This window comes from Zingiber officinale, chromosome 10B (assembly GCF_018446385.1).
Source record: "Zingiber officinale cultivar Zhangliang chromosome 10B, Zo_v1.1, whole genome shotgun sequence".
Taxonomy (NCBI): domain Eukaryota; kingdom Viridiplantae; phylum Streptophyta; class Magnoliopsida; order Zingiberales; family Zingiberaceae; genus Zingiber; species Zingiber officinale.
Genome location: NC_056005.1, coordinates 16,726,601 through 16,748,011, shown reverse-complemented (window position 1 = coordinate 16,748,011; position 21,411 = coordinate 16,726,601). Strand labels below are relative to the sequence as shown.

Sequence of the window (21,411 nt, the reverse complement as noted above, 5' to 3'; positions counted from 1 at the left end):
AATATAATATGGCCAGTCTTTAAGTCAGTCGACCTATTAAGATGATATTGTTGGTTGAATATAATCTGACCAGTCTTTAAGCCAGTCGCTTTTATTGAGTTGTTCAGTTGCATTCTGTATATTCCACTACTATACATCATATTAAGCTGCTCAACCACGTTCTTGCACAACATTAAGATACTCGTTAGAGAATAGTAGAGTGCATCATGCTCCCGAAAAATCCCTTTAATAATAATATATGTTATGCTAGAATTCCATTCAGGCGATAATAATATGTGTCATATGCTCGTTCGCCCCTTTATTTGACCGAGTGTATGATAAGTTATCTAGAGAAGGTTTGCTCCGTTTTGAGAGACTTGATCAATATATCAGGCTAGGCTGTATTTGTCCTGCCCGAGTTTTTATACGGCCGGAACATATAAGTCTGTCTAACTTTATAACTGGATGAGTTTACCTACCTACTATCCCCCAGTAATTGGTTTGATGTGGAGTGATTCAATCGTTCCGGTCGACCCTTAAGGTCGGCCGACCTCGCTCATGGTCGCCTTAAAATCTGGCCGACCTTGAGACGCCAAATTCTCTGATTCGCTCGGCTTAAGGATTGACCGTCTCTCCTTGGCCGGATTAAAACTCAGTCTGGTTAAACCTAAGAACCTTAACACTAGACGACTAATCCAGACTAGATGAGGGGATATTACTCTTTTTCCAATAAGACTACCACATCATCTTGACTTTGATCGCTCCATCATCTTGACTTCTACTATCATGTTTTTTTTCGAGTCCACTCATCATAACTTGTATTAGGATAGATCGACTTGATTTGTTATTATTATTATTATTATTATTGATCTATGTCGGCAGAAGTTTTTATATTGAAATTGTACAGGAGTCCCTAGCTCTAACGGGTTCTAGTTTAGTCAACTATGGGGCTTTTTATAAGCCTATTTGATTCTTCAATGTTGAATCTTCAACTAAGTGTGGATGATTATTTATGGAATAATTTCAATGTCATGTCCCCTCTCTGTTGATAGGGAGATGTGCTTTGGTCTATCGTGGTCCTCAAGTGTATGAGCTGAAAGTCTGGTCAAATTAAGCACACTCACAGGAAGGCCTCTTTGCTTATCGCAAACGTCGTCCCCAAGTTTCCAATTATCTCTTCATTTATTATATTTCTGTCATGAAAGAAAGAATCATTGATCTTTCCTTGATTTCTTTTCTTGTCAATTAAGAGAGAATGGAGAAGTACCATGAACATGAGGTGGTTATCGTCGGCGCCGGCATCGCCGGGCTGGCGACGGCGGTGGCCCTGAAGATTGTAGGATTGCCGAGTTTGGTGCTTGAGCGATCACCCGAGCTCCGAGCCGCCGGTGCCGCCTTGACTTTGTTCCCCAACGCTTGGCGCGCTCTCGAAGCCCTCCGTGTTGCTCACAAGCTCATTCCCCTCTACCCCGCCGTCAACACGTATCGATACTTTCTTTCTCCCCATCATTCCTCAATTTTGATTAATTTTCTAATGGATTCCTGTTTGCGTTTTTAGAGCACGAGTTACAGATCTTTCAAGTGGATCGACTAAAGTGGTACCCTTTAACAAGACAGAGAGGTAATTCATATATATAAATCATGATTTTTTGAGATCGTTAAAGTATCATTTCATAACATTTTTTGCTGTTTCTTGCGACAGAGGTGACACAGGAACAAGGTCAGTACACAGGAAGGCCCTGTTACAGGCACTGGCCGAGGAACTGCCACCGGACAACATAAGGTTCTCTTCCAGGATAGTCTCCATCGACCAAGAACAGGGTTCGTCGCCGACCACTACCGTGCACTTGGACGACGGTTCCGTTATCAAAGCCAAAGTGCTCATTGGATGCGATGGCGTTCACTCGGTCGTGGCGCGGTGGTTGGGCCTCTCGCCGGCTGTTGACTCCGGTCGCTCCGCCATTCGGGGACTCGCGGTGTTCCCCGAGGGCCACGGGCTCAAGAATGAAGTCTTGCAGTTCCTCGGTGATGGAAAAAGAGGAGGGGTGGTTCCTCTTAACAACAAGGAGCTTTACTGGTTCATCACCCGCGCCTCCGATGACACAGGCAAGTCTCTGTTTTCTCTAGTTTTATTTCCCAATTTTCCGCAATTAGTCTCCGGTTTCAAAGTTGATAGCGTCTTTACATTGCTAATTAAATGCAGATAAAGAGATGGCCAGAGCAACGCCGGAGCTCATCATGGAAGAAGTGCAACGGCACTTGACCGAAGACTTCCCGCCGGAGTTGCGATGTGCCCTTGAACACGCGGACGCGAGCACCGTGAGCTGGGCGCCGCTGCTGCTCCGGGTCCCGTGGGACCTCCTCCTGCAGCGGACACAGAAGGGGTGTGTGACGGTCGCAGGCGATGCTATGCATCCCATGACACCCGAGATCGGGCAGGGTGGGTGCGCCGCGCTGGAGGACGCCGTCGTGCTGGGGCGGTGCCTCGCGCGGGCGCCGTTGCTGGAGGCTGGATTGGAGAACTACGCCCGGGAGCGTCGATGGCGAGTCGCTGGAATCGTGGCGGCGGCGTATCTGTCCGGGTGGGTGCAGCAAGGCGGCTCCAACGGATTGTGGCGGCCGGTGGCCAAGTGGTTTAGGCAAACGGTATACTATCAGTACGTTCATCCAAGGATCGTGGCGGCCATCCGAGGCTATGACTGCGGGGATCTGCCGCCGGCGGAATAGTTAAGTGCTAGCCCCTACTTGATCGAGACTTACTTTGAGTCATTTGGTCACTAGACTTAAGTATTGCATGCATACTAGATGAAGAATGCCAATTTTACATATCTATTAATGAAACAAACATGATTGATTTTGATATTGCATTCTATATCTAACGGTCCTGTCCGACAATTTCACCACAATGGCGTAGTGGTAGCAATCCACCCAACTAGCGCAAAGGGTGATGATATTAAAGCCTTCTCGTGGATTTCTTCTCCTATTGTGGTAATTCTTCCGAAGAGTAACAAGCTAAATCAACATGGTGTTTTAATAAAAAGAGACAAAGCAAATAAGAGAGGTAAAGTGACAGAGAGAGCCCCCTTGGCGGAGCTTGTACATGGCCTTTTATAAGTGTGAGATATCCTAGAGATCATGGAGAAGTCGGGAGGAAATCATGAGAGAAGTGGGCAAGAGATCATGGGCGAGTGGGGATCATGACCCTCATCTACCTCGGCATATAGTAGGTCGACAGATCGGGAAGTCAGGAGATTGACGGCTCAACTGATCGAGTCGACTTGGAAGATCAGACTACTCAGAAAGTTCAGAGGGACTTCTACTGATTGAGCTCAGCATGTCAGATCACTCAGGAAGTCAAGAGGTCAACTCAATAAGTCAGTGAGTCTGATTGGTTCGGTAAGTCAGTGAGTCCGATCGATTAGTCACGCGGAGTCTATGTTAATCAAGTTCAATTCTGACCACGTAACCTGACCTCTTTATTAACTGGTCCTGCACATGAGCACTATCGTCACCTTGCACCGCATCACTAATTGTAATGAGAAATATAACATGATGGCTATGCTAAACCTAAATATTAGCAATTATATAACGTGTCTTTAGTACTTATGTTGACGTAGATTGTGTCTTTAGTACTTATGTTGACGTAGATTGTGCTTTATTTATTCTTCCAAGAGGAACAATGTTAGGAAGCATGCGAGTTAGATGAGAGGTGAATAGCTTTGATTTCTTCTCGTCGTTGTCGTCATTTGAATGCGCATGCAGTGGATATCTTGATTCAAACTCGACTTCATATATACTTGCAATATACCTTGATTTTACTTGGTATCTATCTATTTGAGGTGACTAATCCAAAGATCTACTCCTCATTCATAGCTTCCATTAAGAACTTCCTCCTCGGAAACCTTCCGGAGGCGGAGAAATCTCTTACAAGGTTGAGACACAAGCAAATGAAAGTAAATTAAACAAACTTTATATATGAGATCTTTACTTTGGATGTTTACTTGTTGCTTTGGTTAACCTCTTGATAGTTGGCAATGAAGTAACACTTTATCTGTAACTCCTCAAGAATCGGCATCGAGAATCCTCCTTGAAATCCTCTTTATAAGGCTATAATTTGGGTTGATTTTTTCCTACCAAACAATTGATAGACTTCACTAATTGATTGTCATTGAATCCAACCGTTTAAACCTACAAAATGACTATTTTTGACTCACCAATCGATTGGTTGATTCCAATTGATAATGCCAATCGATTCTATAATATTTTGTTTGCTACTATGGTGTACCAATTGATTGCTTTAATCAATTGGTAAGCAATAAAAGTATAGATATCTTAACGAGCTTAGTTTTGCATCAAAAATCATGCCCTCCTTTTAATATCTGAGTATTAAGTTATGGTCTTCGGAAGTTTGCTATGTCAGAACTTCCTCATTGCCTAGTAATACGGTCATAAAGATGTCCCCCTAAAAAAAAGTAGGTCAAAGTAGGGAGGACCAACTGATGTGGAGGTCAAAGTCAAGCGGTCAAAGTCACATGGTCAAATGGACCTTGAACTACTAACTAGGATGTGTAGTCGAACGGGCCTCACATCGTCAGTCAAACATGAAGGGCCAATCGGATCTCTGAAGTGGTCGTCCTTCGCAACTTACAGACGAGGTTTGAAGCTAAGTACTAATTTACTCGGCCCAGCGCCCTATCTAATCGGACCTAAGGGTAGATCGGGCATATTACGTCTTCTCGGCAAAATTAAGGTCGAGTGATGAACGAGTTGTTGACTGCATTCTGTAAGGCCGAGTTGGCGATCTCTTGGCTGAGTGATGATCGGTCAACCTATAGCAGAACTCATATACCTGTCATGTTGTACTCTTTTAGAAATTTGTACTATAAAAGACAAAGAATATCACACCCGCAATTTATGCTCCAGAAGCTTCCAACCTATCAAATCACAGAGATTTACGCGTTCGTTTAAGGAAATGTGTCAGGAGCACTTTATGGCATGCCCTTTCTTAGAAAAGCTTTGGAAAATATACTAATACTTTGATATGCATGCATAACTCAATAGTGGCACTATAAAAGAAGTCTCCATTTATAGGCGGAGATATACGATGCTTCATATTTACACACGCTCTTTGCTATAGTTTGTTTCCACTATTTTTCTCCCGAATCGATCATTGACTTGAGCGTCGAAAGACCAACGTCGGGGACCCCTTCCCTGGCCTAGCACTAATGCTACCTATGTTGCAGGACAGCGTGGAGTCTTCATCCAGTCAACGACAGAGCCACGCCCCCAGCTCATCGCCTTCACCAATTTCGAACAAGATCACCTAGCATCCGATTAACATTGACCTGTCGGAACTTCTCATCACTAAGTGTTTAGTTATTCATGACCCACTTAAACCTTCCGTTTGCCAACCTTCTTGTTGAACTTTCGGTCACCAAGTGTTCGATCCTCCTTGACTTGACCCACTTAAACTTTTCTCTTGCCAACTTTTTCGTTGAACTTCTGATCACCAGGTGTACAGTCAATCTTTAATCCACTTGGACTTTCCTCTTATCAATCTTCCCATTGGACTTTCGATCACTAAGTGTCCAATCCTTATTAATCCACTTGGACTTTTCTCTTGCCAACCTTCTTGTTAGACTTTCAATCACCAAGTATTTAGTCAACCTTTGACCTACTTAGACTTTTCTCTTGTGCTAAGTGTTCGGTCCTCCACGACCCACTTAATCTTCTCATACGTGTCAAGTATCCGGTCCTCCATGACTCACTTGAACTTCTTTCTCATATATTAATCAAATATTAAAACTCAAGCTCGATTCAATCTGAACTTAGTCAACTTTGATCCAAGGTCAATTGCACCAACAAACACATACCCAAGAAATACAAAACAGGTTTGAACCTAGTATGCATCTTTGGAATCTACTAGTTTGTGTTGATACAGTCTGACCTGGCTGTTGTTTTGGTGTTGACACGGATTTAAGTTTGTATCAGATGTTAATTAAACTCGGTTTGATTAATGATCAAGGTTGATCAAGTGGAAGGGAAAAGTCCAAGTTGGAAACTTGGCACGCGAAGTCGGAGAGGGCTCGGTAGCTCGTTCTCTGAACCTGACGAAGTCGGAGAGGGCTCGGTAGCTCGTTCTCCGGACTAGGTCAGAGAAGGCTCGGTAGCTCATTCTTTGGACCGGACGAAGTCGGAGAGGGCTCGGTAGCTCGTTCTCCGGACTAGGTCAGAGAGGGCTCGGTAGCTCGTTCTCTGGACCGGACGAAGTCGGAGAGGGCTCGGTAGCTCGTTCTCCGGACTAGGTCAGAGAGGGCTCGGTAGCTCATTCTCTAGACCTGACGAAGTCGGAGAGGGCTCGGTAGCTCGTTCTCTGGACCTGACGAAGTCGGAGAGGGCTCGATAGTTTGTTCTCCGGATTAGGTCAGAATGATTCCATGGTACATTGGATCGGTCGGCAGACCGATCCAGTGACACATAAGACAGTGGATCGGTCGGCAGACCGATCCAGTGAAACTAAGTTTCCATGGATCACTCAGTAGCACACTGAGTGTAATCTGATCGGTCTGTAGACCGATCAGGAAACACTCAGTAGCACACTGGGTGCAATCTGATCGGTCTTCAGACCGATCAGGAGATGGTATTGCGAAGAGAAGAAGGCAGGGATCGGTCGTGGAGACCGATCCGCCTGCAGCCTGATCGGTCTCCACGACCGATCAGACAAGCTTCGGACCGATCAGGATATGTCCTGATCGGTCCGTGGATCGGTCTGGTGACCGATCCACACACACAATCAGATTTGTTTCTGCGATTCCTCCACTGCATTTGAACTGCCTGATTCTTATAACCCTCTGTGCTGTTAGCTTTTGAGTTTGCAGGATCACAGGTATCATTCCAAGCCTAATTTCAAATTAAGTCCATAAGAGGAATACGACAAATGACCTTTCTGCTGTGATTCGTGGCGCATGGTGCATTTGAGGCATCAACGACTACTGGTGTGATCTGACTGCGATCCGCTTGACTTCTGGTGATTGGTTCGAGCTCAGAAGACACCAGTGAAGACTGTGATTTCATTGGTGTGAGTTCAGAGAACCAGTAAGGAGGAAGAGGGATTGGCTGCAGTGACGATTCTGTGCAGATTGACCACGATCCGTGACAGCAGAGAACAGAGGCTTAAGAAGCAGTAAAAAGCGAGAGGAAAGAATAACAAGCAAGAAAAAAGTGAAAAGAAAGTTCTGTGTGCTAAGTTCTTGAGCTCTCGGGTGTGATACTGCGATCTGGGAGTTCTCTGTTTTCACTGATCCTCGCGTGGTTGTAAGTGTTAGTTTATTTTTCTTTGCCACCGAGCTCTGTAAGTCTTGTGCTTTAACATATATATTTCTTGAGACTTTGTGGAGAGGTTACTCCACCGAGAAGGAGGATCTTTAGCCGGAATTTATCCGGGGTGCGATCTACCGAAGATAAAGGGGTCGTCCACCTTACGGACACGCCGAGGAGTAGGGGCAAGTTATCCCCGAACCTCGTAAATCCGTGTGTTAGTGTGTTAGTGTGCTTGTTTCCTTTTGTTTTAGTTACTTAATTCCGCTGTGCTAACAAGTTTCTTTGTAGAAATTTGTGTTTAAGTTTTTTTTAAGAGGCTATTCACCCCCCTCTAGCCATCTAAGATCCTAACAAATGGTATCAGAGCCTGGTGCTCTTCATCTGGACTAACATCCTAAGGAGCAAGAAGATGGCCATGAAGGAAGGGTTCAGCACCAACAGACCACCCTTCTTCGATGGAGCAGATTTCCAGTATTGGAAGAGCCGCATGGAGTATTACCTCAAGACTGATATCTCCATGTGGTTCTCGGTCAAGGAAGGATTCACACCACCGAAGGACGAAGAAGGTAAGGAACTCGATTCATCAAGGTGGTCTACTGAACAAACTCGTAAAGGGCAAGCCGATGCCAAGGCAGTAGTCACCTTACAATGTGGGATTGCCAAGGACCAACTCGTCAAGGTAGGTCCATTCTCGAGTGCAAAAGATTTATGGAACAAACTTATCGAACTCCAAGAAGGAACTCGTGATTCTCGGATAGCCAAGAGGGACCTATTCTTGAATCAACTACAAAATCTCACCATGAAGGAAAACGAAACGGTAAGTGAACTACATGGGAGGTTCAAGGAAATCATCAATGGTCTACATTCCGTGGATGAACGCGTGGAGAATCGTGATCTAGTAAGGTACGCTCTTAAAGCCTTTCCAAGGAATGCCTTGTGGTCATCTATGGTAGATGTCTACAAGGTTTCCAAGGATCTTTCCATTGTTAAATTAGACGAATTCTTTTGTGAAATGGAACTTCATGAACTCGCTAACAAAGGTCAAAGAGAGAAAGGTATTGCCTTAGTTGCAGGACCAAAGAACAAGGATGGAAGAAGAAAGAGGGAAAAGAAGAAGGAGAAAGAGATTTCTTCATCTACATCCTCCTCCGAGTCTGATGATGAAGGCGGATTATCATCAAGCGAGATGGTCAACTTCGTGAGGAGAATTATGAGAAGAAGCCGAAGATACAAATGAAAAGGTAAACCTAATGATCAAAATATCGATAAGACTAATGTTACATGTTATGAGTGTAGCAAGAAAGGTCACTACCGGAGTGAGTGTCCAAAACTCAAGAAGGAGGAACGGGCCAAAAAGAAGGAGGAAAGAGCCAAGAAGAAGAAAGCTCTCAAGGCCACTTGGGATGAATCTTCCTCAAGCTCATCGGAGGAGGAAGAGAAGAAGGAGAAGAGTACTCGACAATTGGCACTCATGGCAAGGGAGGAGTCCGAGTCCGAGAGTGATGACTCAAGTACTTCAGCCGCGGCTTCATCATCTTCGGATGATGAAGAGGTAACCTCTTCTCACTTAGAAAAATGTTATAAGACTATTACACACTTGTCTACCTTGCTTAAAAAATCAAAAACAGAAAATAAATCATTAAAAGAAGAAGTAGAAAACTTGAGGGCCCTTAGGAAAGATGAGGTTGATGACCTACATCTAGAGGTCCTTGAGGATGAGAACAAGGCCTTGAAGGGTGAGGTTGAGAAACTCAAGAAAATGCTTGAAAAATTCTCAACTAGCTCTAAGACCCTAGACATGATTCTAAATGCCCAAAGGGCGGTCTACAACAAGGCTGGATTAGGATACCAACCTAAGGAGTCTAGCTTTATTTCTTTAGTGTCAAAAACCCAATTTCATAGATCGCATATTTCTAGGGTTCATGAGACTAGGAAGAAGGTAACAAAGGCATGGGTGCCTAAGTCTTTCATTGTAGATGCATTAGGTCCCAAGATTTGGGTACCTAAAACATCTATCTTTCGTGTCTTGTAGGCATTGGTAAAGGGGGAGCGTCTATCAACTTGGTTTGTTGATAGTGGATGCTCCAAGCACATGACCGGGGACAAGTCACTATTTTCTACCATTCAAAATAAAAATAGAGGTAATGTGTCCTTTGGTAATAATGGTAGCCTTAAGGTTATAGGGGTTGGAGACATTTATATATCCGAATATCTCCAAATCAAGAATGTCCTTCTAGTCAAGGGGATGACTTTTAATCTCCTAAGTGTTAGTCAATTGTGTGATACAGGTTACACAATTGAGTTTCATTCGAGTCAATGTCTAGTCAAAAACATTGACACACTTGACACGGTACTAGTAGGCACAAGGGTAGATAACATTTATCAAGTTTCTTTTAAAAGTGCTACTAATGCTCTTGCTAAGTGTTTCATGTCAAAAGAAGAAGAATCGTGGCTTTGGCATAGGAGGTTGGCTCATGTGAACATGAAGAATATCCGGAAGCTGGTCAACAAAGGGTTAGTGCGAGGCTTACCAAGCATCAAGTACCAAAAGACCAAATTGTGTGATGCATGTCAGAAGGGTAAGCAAACTAAAGCGTCTCATAAAGGTAAAAGCGTTGTAAGTACAACTACTGCCTTAGACTTATTACATATGGATTTGTTTGATTGCAGTAGTGTTATTTCATTAAAGGGAAGTAGATACTGTTTAGTGATTATTGATGACTTTACTAGGTATACATGGACCTTCTTTTTGAAAACTAAGGATCAAACCATAGATATTTTTATTTCCTTTTGTAGAAGAACTGAAAATAAAAAATCAACAACAATTAAAACCATTAGAAGTGATCATGGTGGGGAATTTCAAAATCATAGGTTTTTAGAATTCTGTCAAGAAAAGGGATATAGGCATGAGTTCTCTACTCCAAGGACCCCACAGCAAAATGGGGTTGTGGAGAGAAAGAACCAAGTCTTATAAGAGGTTGCACGAAGTATGCTCAATGAGTACTCACTACCGAGTTACTTATGGGCTGAAGCTGTAAATACAGCTTGCTATGTGCAAAACCGAATCCTGATACATAGGTTTTTAGGAAAGACTCCCCATGAACTTTGGTTTGGAAAACCCCCTACAATTAAACATCTTAGGGTGTTTGGTTGTAAGGTATTTATTTTGAACACCAATGACCATCTTGGAAAATTTTCGGCCAAGGCTGATGAAGGGATACTGGTCGGGTACTCGCTCACCAGCAAAGCCTATCGAGTCTACAACAATAGGACTAAATTGATTGAAGAGTCCTCTGATGTAGCTTTTGAAGAAATCCCTAACTTAAATGATCAATCAAGGGATATAGGAGAAATTCAATTTGAACTTAGAAGGCTAAGTTTGAATGATCGAAACATAGAAAGAGTCGAAGTTGACTCTGATGATAATGAGCAAAGGCAACCAAGAACTCAATCTGATCCTTTGCCTGATATTGAGTCCTTGCCTGTGCCTAGTGAGACCATTCATGAGGCACCACCAACACCAAGACAATCTAGGATAGCCACTAGTCATCCCCAAGACCAAATTGTGGGAGACATCCAACAAGGGGTTAGGACTAGGTCATTCTTTAGAAATGAGTCTAATGAAGTCGCATTGATTTCAGAGATTAAACCAAAATTAGTTGATGAGGCATTGCGCGATCCTGATTGGATCATAGCTATGCAAGATGAGTTAGGTCAATTTGAAAGGAGCCAAGTGTGGGACTTAGTTCCTAGACCTAAGAAGACCACCATTATTGGAACTAAATGGGTCTTCAAAAATAAGTTAAATCAAAAGGGAGAAGTTGTAAGAAACAAGGCAAGACTTGTAGCCAAGGGTTATAGTCAAGTCGAAGGTCTCGATTATGATGAGACTTATGCTCCCGTAGCCCGATTAGAGTCCATTCGTTTGATGCTAGCTTTTGCTGCACATAGAGGTTTCAAGCTCTATCAAATGAATGTTAAATCTGCCTTTTTAAATGGTTTTATTAAAGAAGAAGTCTATGTTGAACAATCACCGGGGTTTGTGAATACCGAAGCTCCAAACCACGTGTACAAGCTCAAGAAAGCACTTTATGGGCTTAAACAAGCACCACGAGCTTGGTACGAAAGGTTGTCAACATATTTACTAGAAAAGGGTTTTGTAAGAGGCCAAATAGACCCAACACTATTTCTACGTAGAGATGGTGAAAATATTTTTGTAGCCCAAGTGTATGTCGATGACATAATTTGTGGCTCAAATAACAAGGGCTATTTGAATGAATTTATTTCTCACATGGAAAGTGAGTTTGAGATGAGTCTAGTAGGAGAATTGACATTCTTCCTTGCACTTGAAATCAAACAAACTCGAGATGGAATTTATGTCCATCAGACGAAATACACTCAAGAGATGCTCAAAAAATTCAAAATGAGTGACTCTAAGGAAGTATCCACTCCAATGGCGACAAACACTCGTCTTGACAATGATGAGAGTGGGAAACCAGTTGATCTAACGCAATATAGAAGCATGATCGGTAGTCTTCTATATCTCACAGCTAGTCGACCGGACATACTTTTTGCTGTGGGTATGTGCGCTAGATATCAAGTTTGTGCCAAGGAATCTCATTTAACTGCAGTTAAGAGAATTCTAAGATATCTCAAGGGCACAATTAGAGTAGGACTGTGGTATCCTCGTACGGAGTCTTTTGATTTGATAGGCTATACCAATTCCGATTATGCTGGATGCAAATTGGATCGGAAAAGCACTAGTGGGGGTTGACAATTTTTAGGTTCATCATTGATTAGTTGGTCAAATCGGAAGCAACATTGTGTTGCTCTCTCCACGACCGAGGCTGAATACATTGCCATGGGAGAGAGTGTATCACAATTGTTGTGGATGATTCACACTCTAGAAGATTATGGACTTTCATATAAAGGAGTGCAAGTGTTGTGTAATAACATTAGCACAATAAACCTAATGAAAAATCCAGTCCATCATTCAAGGACCAAACACATTGAAGTGCGTCATCACTTCATTAGAGATCACGTAGCTAGGGGAGACATTGCACTCACATATGTTGAGTCAAAGTCAAACCTAGCCGATATTTTCACCAAACCCCTTCCGGAAAATGAATTTAGTTATTTAAGGAGGGAATTGGAAATGTGTTTGGCTCAATAAGTCATTCTGACCACATCATGATCAATAAGGACCATTAAAATGACAAGAGAAATTGGGAAATTAATTTGGGCAACTTGGGAACATCTCACACAAACTATAAGGTTTAACAAAATATTTTTGTTTGCTAGAAATGGGGTGAGATGCTAGGATCAACCAAATTATTCAAAATGTATCATGCATCCCTTGAATAATTAGGTTGAAGAGACATAAATTGAGTATGGGGAAGGTCATTACATAATTCATGTGTATTTGGCTCCTAGATCTTACTCATATATTCCAACCAAGGAATCTTGGTTGGACCTGTGTCTAGAAATCATCTAACTTTGTTGATGTGTTGATTGATACCCTTGATTGATATCTTCCCGATTTTGATTGAAAATAGGACAAGTTGGTGAAGCAACCTTGACATATTTTGACAAACTTGTAACTACTCATAGCAAGGATATATTTTGGACCGATAGCCTGAGTCAGATTTATTACCTTGGTTCACTATAGATCATAGTTTCAGCAAACAAACAAAACAAACTTCTCTGGTTTTGAAACCTTGAGATTCAACACATTTGTTATGAAGTGTCTGAAACTTTCGAGCCCTAAATAATTCCAAATCATTAGAGCTCATCATTAGAAAATATTCATTGGTATCACTGAATATAATCTGTGGGCTCTTCAGATCCTAGGTTCTGAACTTGGAAGTTGTTGAACCAAGTTTCAGAGTTTTCGATACGAATTTCAGAGACTGAAATCACTGACTATCAGAAACTGATCGGTCCAGGGACCGATCAAGATGATATCTGATCGGTCTCTACGACCGATCAGGAGAGTTACACCTCTCTGTTCGATATCTGATCGGTCTGCAGACCGATCAGGGGTTCTGACACGTAACACTGATTGACCTCTGATCGGTCCGGGGACCGATCAGGAGGTTCCCTGATCGGTCTCCACGACCGATTAGGAGGCTCCTACCTCTGATCCACCTCTGATCGGTCCAGGGACCGATCAGGAGGTTCCCTGATCGGTCTCCACGCCCGATCAGGACCCTCCCTGACCGATCAGGACGTTCCCTGATCGGTCAGGATTTCTCCTGATCGGGCAGCCGTCCGATCCTATGATCTGATCACCCCCCTTTAACTTCCCCCATTCTTTCATCCTCTCATTTCACGCCGAAAACCCTAGCCGAACCACTTCTTAGTCCCGACTCTTCTCTCCATCTTCTTCGAAAGCCTCGAATGGCGCCCAAGTAACTTCCTTTCTCCCCGAAATCTGTTCATTTTTGGCATTTTAGCTTATCTTCACAGTATATCTCTGTGTGTTGTCTCGGTTCTCGACTCTGTGGCTCCCGTGGACTCCCATTTGACCAGTCCATGTCCCATTTTTGACCTATTTAGGAAGAAATCAGCCGGTGAGGGTACTTCTAAGTCATCAGTTGAGAAATCCAAGTCCCAGGCACCCTCCCGACTTCAACCTTCTTCTTCTTCGAGATTCCCGAACCAACAGTTTGAACAAGCATTTCAACAGAGGACATTCAAGCTACTCCCATGTCGATCTGTGGATCGAAAGTACATGGATGAGTTTTGTCCCTTTGTATCCGAAACCCTAGCTTATTACAAACTTGACTCGTTAGTCTACCTAGAAAGGGACATCAACTGTGACCTAGTATTTGAATTCTACAACAATCTTCATCAGGCCAGTGATGGTGCTTATAGAACCAGAGTGGCTAAGAGAACTATCGATTTCTCCATCGTAGAATTCTTTGGGTATCTAGGTTGCCGAATGTGTTCAGGAGATCCTTTTCCCATTTATCCTGATTTACCAGAGTCATTACCTCCTCCACTTGATGTCTCACCTGATTCCATCTATGAGTACTTCTTCGGTCATCCTAGACCAGGTGGACTGGATGAGTTGGATGTTGATTTTCCCACCTTTGCCGCCCTACGACTATCTGCCCCTGACTATATTCTTTGTAAGATAGTCACAAACTGTCTTCTTCCAATCACATCCAAACCTCTAGCAGAGATCCGACCATACCACTGCCTGATGCTTTATGGTTTGCGTCGGCGTCTCGATTTTGATATTATGTCGAGCATCTATTCTTCGATCATCACATATAGTCAGCCTAGCAGCTCCACTATCTATATGCCTTATGGGCATATAATTACAGATTGGCTCGAGACCCTTCAGATAGATGTGTCTAAAGGTAGGATAGTGAAGATGGTTAGACAGGATTGCCGACTTGGGAAACGGGCATTTTCCAAGTCCGGTATCTTGGGACAGAATGGGGCTGTTTGGTGAAAGGATGGGAGAGGTCTGGGAGAGTTACCACGGGCCCTTCCTCGACAGGTTGCTGCTCCTCCTCCTGCTGCTGATGAGGCCGATCCTGATCTGCGCTACCAGATCGCTGAGCTAGAGAGCCGCTTCGATCAGCACGATGAGCTGTTGTCTGCTGAGCTCCATGGACTGCGTGTTCGGATCGACCAGCGCTAAAATGACTTACGCAGTCAGCAGTTGGTGACGCAGCAGCTACTTCTGGGCTGGATAGCCAACTACCCACCTCCGCAGCATTTCTCGGGTCATCCACCTTCGAGCTCCAGCATACCGCCTCAGGGTTACGTGCCTCCCGCAGATGATGATGAGGTTCCTCCTGTTGAGGATATTGATTGATACATTCTGTGTGTCACCTTGCTTGTCTGTGTTGGATACTATTTGTTGGATATCTTTGTCTGACCTGGATACTTATGCTACTCATATGTGTTTGCTATTCATTTGTCTATTTATTGCTTTTTCTTATGCTTCAGTTCATATTAATATGCTGTTCCTATGCCATGATTTGATTGTATCTTTTCTCTTTCTTACTGTCAATAATACACTTAGAGGGAACTCTAGGTGTATTAAGAAAAAGACAGTATGGGTTAAGGGGGAGCTTTTTGAGTTTTGTCACCTCATTTGCACCTTTTCGGTGTTTGACAAAGGGGGAGAGGACACCTAAGTTTAGAGATGTATGAAGGCTTGATTTTAGGGAGAAGATAACGGGAAGGATCTTGATTCCCCTAAAATTATGAAAATAAGAACATTTCTGATCTAAACTTAAATCGTGTTGTCAAACAACAAAAAGGGGGAGATTGTTGATACAGTCTGACCTGGCTGTTGTTTTGGTGTTGACACGGATTTAAGTTTGTATCAGATGTTAATTAAACTGGGTTTGATTAATGATCAAGGTTGATCAAGTGGAAGGGAAAAGTCCAAGTTGGAAACTTGGCACGCGAAGTCAGAGAGGGCTCGGTAGCTCGTTCTCCGGACTAGGTCAGAGAGGGCTCGGTAGCTCGTTCTCTGGACCTGACGAAGTCGGAGAGGGCTCGGTAGCTCGTTCTCCGGACTAGGTCAGAGAAGGCTCGGTAGCTCGTTCTCTGGACCGGACGAAGTCGGAGAGGGCTCGGTAGCTCGTTCTCCGGACTAGGTCAGAGAGGGCTCGGTAGCTCGTTCTCTGGACCTGACGAAGTCGGAGAGGGCTCGGTAGTTGATTCTCCGGATTAGGTCAGAATGATTCCATGGTACATTGGATCGGTCGGCAGACCGATCTAGTGACACATAAGACAGTGGATCGGTCGGCAGACCGATCCAGTGAAACTAAGTTTCCATGGATCACTCAGTAGCACACTGAGTGTAATCTGATCAGGAAACACTCAGTAGCACACTGGGTGCAATCTGATCGGTCTTCAGACCGATCAAGAGATGGTATTGCGAAGAGAAGAAGGCAGGGATCGGTCGTGGAGACCGATCCGCCTGCAGCCTGATCGGTCTCCACGACCGATCAGACAAGCTTCGGACCGATCAGGAATATGTCCAGATCGGTCCGTGGATCGGTCTGGTGACCGATCCACACACACAATCAGATTTGTTTCTACGATTCCTCCACTGCATTTGAACTGCCTGATTCTTATAACCCTCTGTGCTGTTAGCTTTTGAGTTTGCAGGATCACAGGTATCATTCCAAGCCTAATTTCAAATTAAGTCCATAAGAGGAATACGACAAATGGCCTTTCTGCTGTGATTCGCTGCGCATGGTGCATTTGAGGCATCAACGACTACTGGTGTGATCTGGCTGCGATCCGCTTGACTTCTGGTGATTGGTTCGAGCTCAGAAGACACCAGTGAAGACTGTGATTTCATTGGTGTGAGTTCAGAGAACCAGTAAGGAGGAAGAGGGATTGGCTGCAGCGACGATTCTGTGCAGATTGACCACGATCCGTGACAGCAGAGAACAGAGGCTTAAGAAGCAGTAAAAAGCGAGAGGAAAGAATAACAAGCAAGAAAAAAGTGAAAAGAAAGTTCTGTGTGCTAAGTTCTTGAGCTCTCGGGTGTGATACTGCGATCTGGGAGTTCTCTATTTTCACTGATCCTCGCGTGGTTGTAAGTGTTAGCTCATTTTTCTTTGCCACCGAGCTCTGTAAGTCTTGTGCTTTAACATATATATTTCTTGAGACTTTGTGGAGAGGTTACTCCACCGAGAAGGAGGATCTTTAGCCGGAATTTATCCGGGGTGCGATCTACCGAAGATCAAGGGGTCGTCCACCTTACGGACACGCCGAGGAGTAGGGGCAAGTTATCCCCGAACCTCGTAAATCCGTGTGTTAGTGTGTTAGTGTGCTTGTTTCCTTTTGTTTTAGTTACTTAATTCCGCTGTGCTAACAAGTTTTTTTCTAGAAATTTGTGTTTAAGTTTTTTTTAAGAGGCTATTCACCTCCCTCTAGCCATCTAAGATCCTAACAGTTTGTTCTTGTAAAAGAATTTGCTGAATTGTTGTTTATCAAGCAGATAATTTTGAGATGCCTCTCACAATTATTCTATGAGACTGTTGACACTTGATGTAACATTTGCTCATTGAAACCTTTGTCATTGTTTAGATATTAGAAATCTGGTCTAGTGAATTGAGATTTTAGCTTAAGGTGACATTTTTTTTCTTGCAATTCTGCTTTCTTATCATGTAGAAATATGTGCTAGCTGAGGTTTTTTTTGTTTTTGTTCAAGCAACAAACTTTCAGTTTTTTATACTCCATCTGCTTCTTAAATAGCATTATGCTATGGAGATGTGTTATTAATGTTTCTTGACATTGAACCTGCACCGAATAACCATTGCATGCTTTTCATTCCCGAAGAATGGAATGTGCTCGAACATCAAAATACTCCATTGCACGACAAGAAATCTAGAATGCATTTCAAAGAGACCCTAAACCTAGAGTTGTAAATAAGTCGAGTCATGTCTAGCTAAATTTTATGGTGTTCAAGTTTATTTAATAAGATAATCAAACAAACCGAGTCAAATCTAAAATGAACCAAGTCGTTAAATTAATTGTTCAAACTTGGTTTGGTTTCTTTTTTATGAGTTTGAGTTTGGTTTAAACTTGATTCATTTAGATATTATCAAACCTTAAATTCAAATTTGTTTTATTGTTTGAAATTTTCACATTTTAAGTTTGTTTGATTAGTTATTAAACTTGATATATAATATAAATTTATTTGTTCATTTTAAAATTTTCCTTATTTATTTAATAAGTTGATAAGAGTTTTATTGATAAATATGGTTTACGAACATTATTCATAAACGTTGTTCACGAATATTGTTCATAAATATTATCCACAAATATTGTTAACAAATATTATCCACAAACATTGTTCACAAACATTGTTCACAAACGTTATTTACGAACATTGTTCATGAATATTGTTTATGAACATTATTCACGAATGTTGTTCATGAACATTAACGAACTGAACACAAATATGTTCAAGCTTGTTCGTTTAATTAAATGAGTTGTTCAAGCTTGTTCATTTAATTGATCTTATATATATTGAACAAATATAAACAAATTCTTATTAAGTTGAACACCAAATTTATTCATGAACATTCAATTCATTTATCGTCCTATCTAAACTTGTTTGGCACACACTGATACATAAAGAGAGCCGAAATATTGATGTGGCTGCCTTAACCTTTACGGTAATTTTTCTTACGTTAACTAATTCTAGAGGTGACCGATTGATTTCCACAACTGAGATTTAATACTTAGATGTCTGAGAACATTATAACCTGGGTCATCTTTCATTTATTTATTTATTATAATAATAGTGTTTAAAATAACAGTGTTCAATTATTGGATAAAGTTTAGATGAGCAAGTTTTTTTAATAATCAAGTTTGATCAACATTGTATTAAGTATCTATCTTTAACTTGGTTTAGTGGATGACCCTCCCTTCCTGTAACGACCACCCTTCTTACTACTACTACACTCTAAGGATGATCGTTACTTAACTACTAACTCTACTTAACCGATTTGATTAAAAATCACATGGAAACCCTACCGAAAAATTTCGACAGAATCTCCCCTTTACCGGTGACCATATTCAACAATACATGCAATATATACTCAGCCACAAGCGGCTGGAACACATATCAATCAACCACGCAGTATAATAAATCCAAAATAAAGAAAACAATACCACAACTCATCACACCATAAATAATGGAAGTGACTAATTACATATGCGGAAATAAACTCAACTACAATCCCAAATTTAATATAGCATTAGAAGAAAACTAAAAGCAGAGCCTTGACAATTTTTGCCAGCTAATTCTGAATCTCTCCACAGTCCAGACATCACACACCTTCATCACCACCACCATCCTGTCGCCTCCCTTTCATACCTTAGTTTTTCCTTTATCTACAGTAGGAGGAAAGAAAACAAAACTATAAGCGAAAACGCTTAGCAAGTACTAATCTATCTCGCAAAAACTCGAAGTGCATAAAAGAAATGCAATAATACTGAAACTGAAATGCTAAAGCAAAGCTGCATGTACTCATGGTATATAGAAATAAAACTGAATACTAAACATGCTCACTAACTGACAGGAAAGTAATGAAACAACTACTGTAAGCTTAGAATTAAAGAACTAAACTTTTATTGATTCTAAGCATAAACTTGTTTCATTTTCTTATATCCTTATACTAGAAATTAATCTTTTAATTTCTCTTTCACTTTCTTCTTCTTGTTCTTCTTACTTTTCTTATACTAGAAATTAATCTTTTAATTTCTCTTTTACTTTCTTCTTCTTGTTCTTCTTTTCTTTCTTCTTTTCTTTGGGCCCAGGCTTAGTACCGTCTTTATTTTTGCGCGCTCTCTAATAGTGACTGAGGTAGCGAGCCTCTAGTCCTATGAGGTAAAGACCTTGGTCTTACCAGGGCCAAGACCTTGGAATTGGTCACCTGGATTTGTTTAACGATAACCTTGGAAGTCGGGTACTAGCCTCATACTTTAGTTTACTTGTTATCTCTTTTTAACTAGACATTGGTCTCTTTCTTTTTACTGAGTTTTCTCATAATCCTTTATTAGAGTTTATTGAATCCTTTAGATATACCTAACAAGTGTAGGATTATAATTAACTAAGCATGCTATATAAAAACAATACAAGAGAAACAAATCTAAACTCTCTCTAAGCATGTTATAAAACAAAGCAACAGAAAAGCAAATCTGAACTCTCTAAACATGCTGTAAAACAAAGGAAAAGAAAGCACATCTGAACTTACTAATCATGCTCTAGAATAGAGCAAAAGAGAGCTAGTTTGAACTTTTAAAACATGCTGTGATAAGAGCAAAGAAAGCTAATCCAATCTTACTAATCATACTATAAAATAGAGTAAAAGGAAGCTAATTCAAACTTGCTAATCATGCTATAAAATAGAGCAAAAGAAAGCTAATTCAAACTTGCTAATCATGCTGTAAAATAGAGCAAAGAAAGCTAATTCAAACTTGCTAATCATGCTCTAAAATAGAGCAAAAGAGAGCTAATTCAAACTTGCTAATCATGCTATAAAATAGAGCAAAAGAGAGCTAATTTGGACTTTCTAAACATGCTGTAAAATAGAGCTAAGAAAGCAACTTTGAGCTTACTAATCATGCTATTCTAATACTGCATACATAGAAGCTAACTAATCTCTTTAATCACGCTTCATCAGAAAATACTAAACGGTAATGAAAGGTACTCAAACTAAATTCTGCATTTGCTAAGAACATGCTTATTCATAACCAGCAAATTAACACCAACAAAACTAATACTTGCTGAAATTAAAACCCTAATACTTGCTGAAATTAAAACCCTTATAATGCTTGTTTCAATGATATAAACGAAATATCAATCTGCACATGTACAGAACTAAATTCAGGACATGCATGCTATAACAGGACACAACCAGCTAGCCAATAAATCCCTTAAGCATGTTATAACCGAACTTAAGCAGGCAACTTCTTTTTTCTACACAGCTTAATCCGAAACAGAAACAAGAAGGTTGAATCCCTAGCTACCCTATTCTGTAAAGCATGATCCGGAAACCATAGGAAGAAAATCCGAACAGAATAAACAACCTACAATTCATACCGAAATCAACAGGTCTTAGCAAGCACTCTGTACAACTCAAACCAACCTTAGCAATTCGGCTAGATTAACAGAGCATAGAAATAAAAGCCCTAGCTTATAAATCCACTCGGCACAGTAAAATCCGCAACAAAGGGAAACAGAAACCCTAAATTCAGAGCAAGGAAGAAAATCGAAGCTCGGAGCAACTCCTACCACAGGTGAGTAGTACTTAGCGACGATTCTTGGACTTACAACCGAAGGAGAGGAAGGAGAAGGCTCTTAGGGTTTTCGGAGGGCTCGGGTTTGCAAATTTTCCGGCTTCTTCTTGTGCCCGCGAGCTCTTCTCTATCGGGATGACCACCCACGGGTGAGGGCTGGCCGGAAGAAAGCTTCACCGGCGCCGGAGACCCAAAACCCAGCTTCTTCTTCGTTTCCGCCGAGAGAGAAGGCGCCGTCGCGAGGGAGAAGGAGAGGGATTTTTGAGAGAAAATGTTTTGGTTTTTCCGAAAATCCAAAACCTAATTCCCTTTCTTATA

General features: G+C 41.7%; 1 protein-coding gene across 1 annotated transcript; it reads left to right on the top strand.

Moving 5' to 3' along the window:
* The first annotated feature begins 1,051 nt into the window (after window positions 1-1,051).
* On the top strand, window positions 1,052-2,846 carry LOC122030485 (monooxygenase 2-like). Its single transcript, XM_042589705.1, has 4 exons — window positions 1,052-1,461; window positions 1,538-1,600; window positions 1,682-2,085; window positions 2,183-2,846. Exons 1-4 carry the CDS (start codon window positions 1,235-1,237, stop codon window positions 2,704-2,706), a joined length of 1,218 nt encoding a protein of 405 aa, XP_042445639.1. The 5' UTR covers window positions 1,052-1,234; the 3' UTR covers window positions 2,707-2,846.
* Window positions 2,847-21,411: the final 18,565 nt, after the last annotated feature.

Coding starts and splice junctions, on each gene's coding strand:
- LOC122030485 (XM_042589705.1), top strand. CDS start 1,235: ATGGAGAAGTACCATGAACATGAGGTGGTTATCGTCGGCGCCGGCATC. Junction 1,462..1,537: donor CTCTACCCCGCCGTCAACAC/GTATCGATACTT, acceptor TTGCGTTTTTAG/AGCACGAGTTACAGATCTTT. Junction 2,086..2,182: donor CCGCGCCTCCGATGACACAG/GCAAGTCTCTGT, acceptor AATTAAATGCAG/ATAAAGAGATGGCCAGAGCA.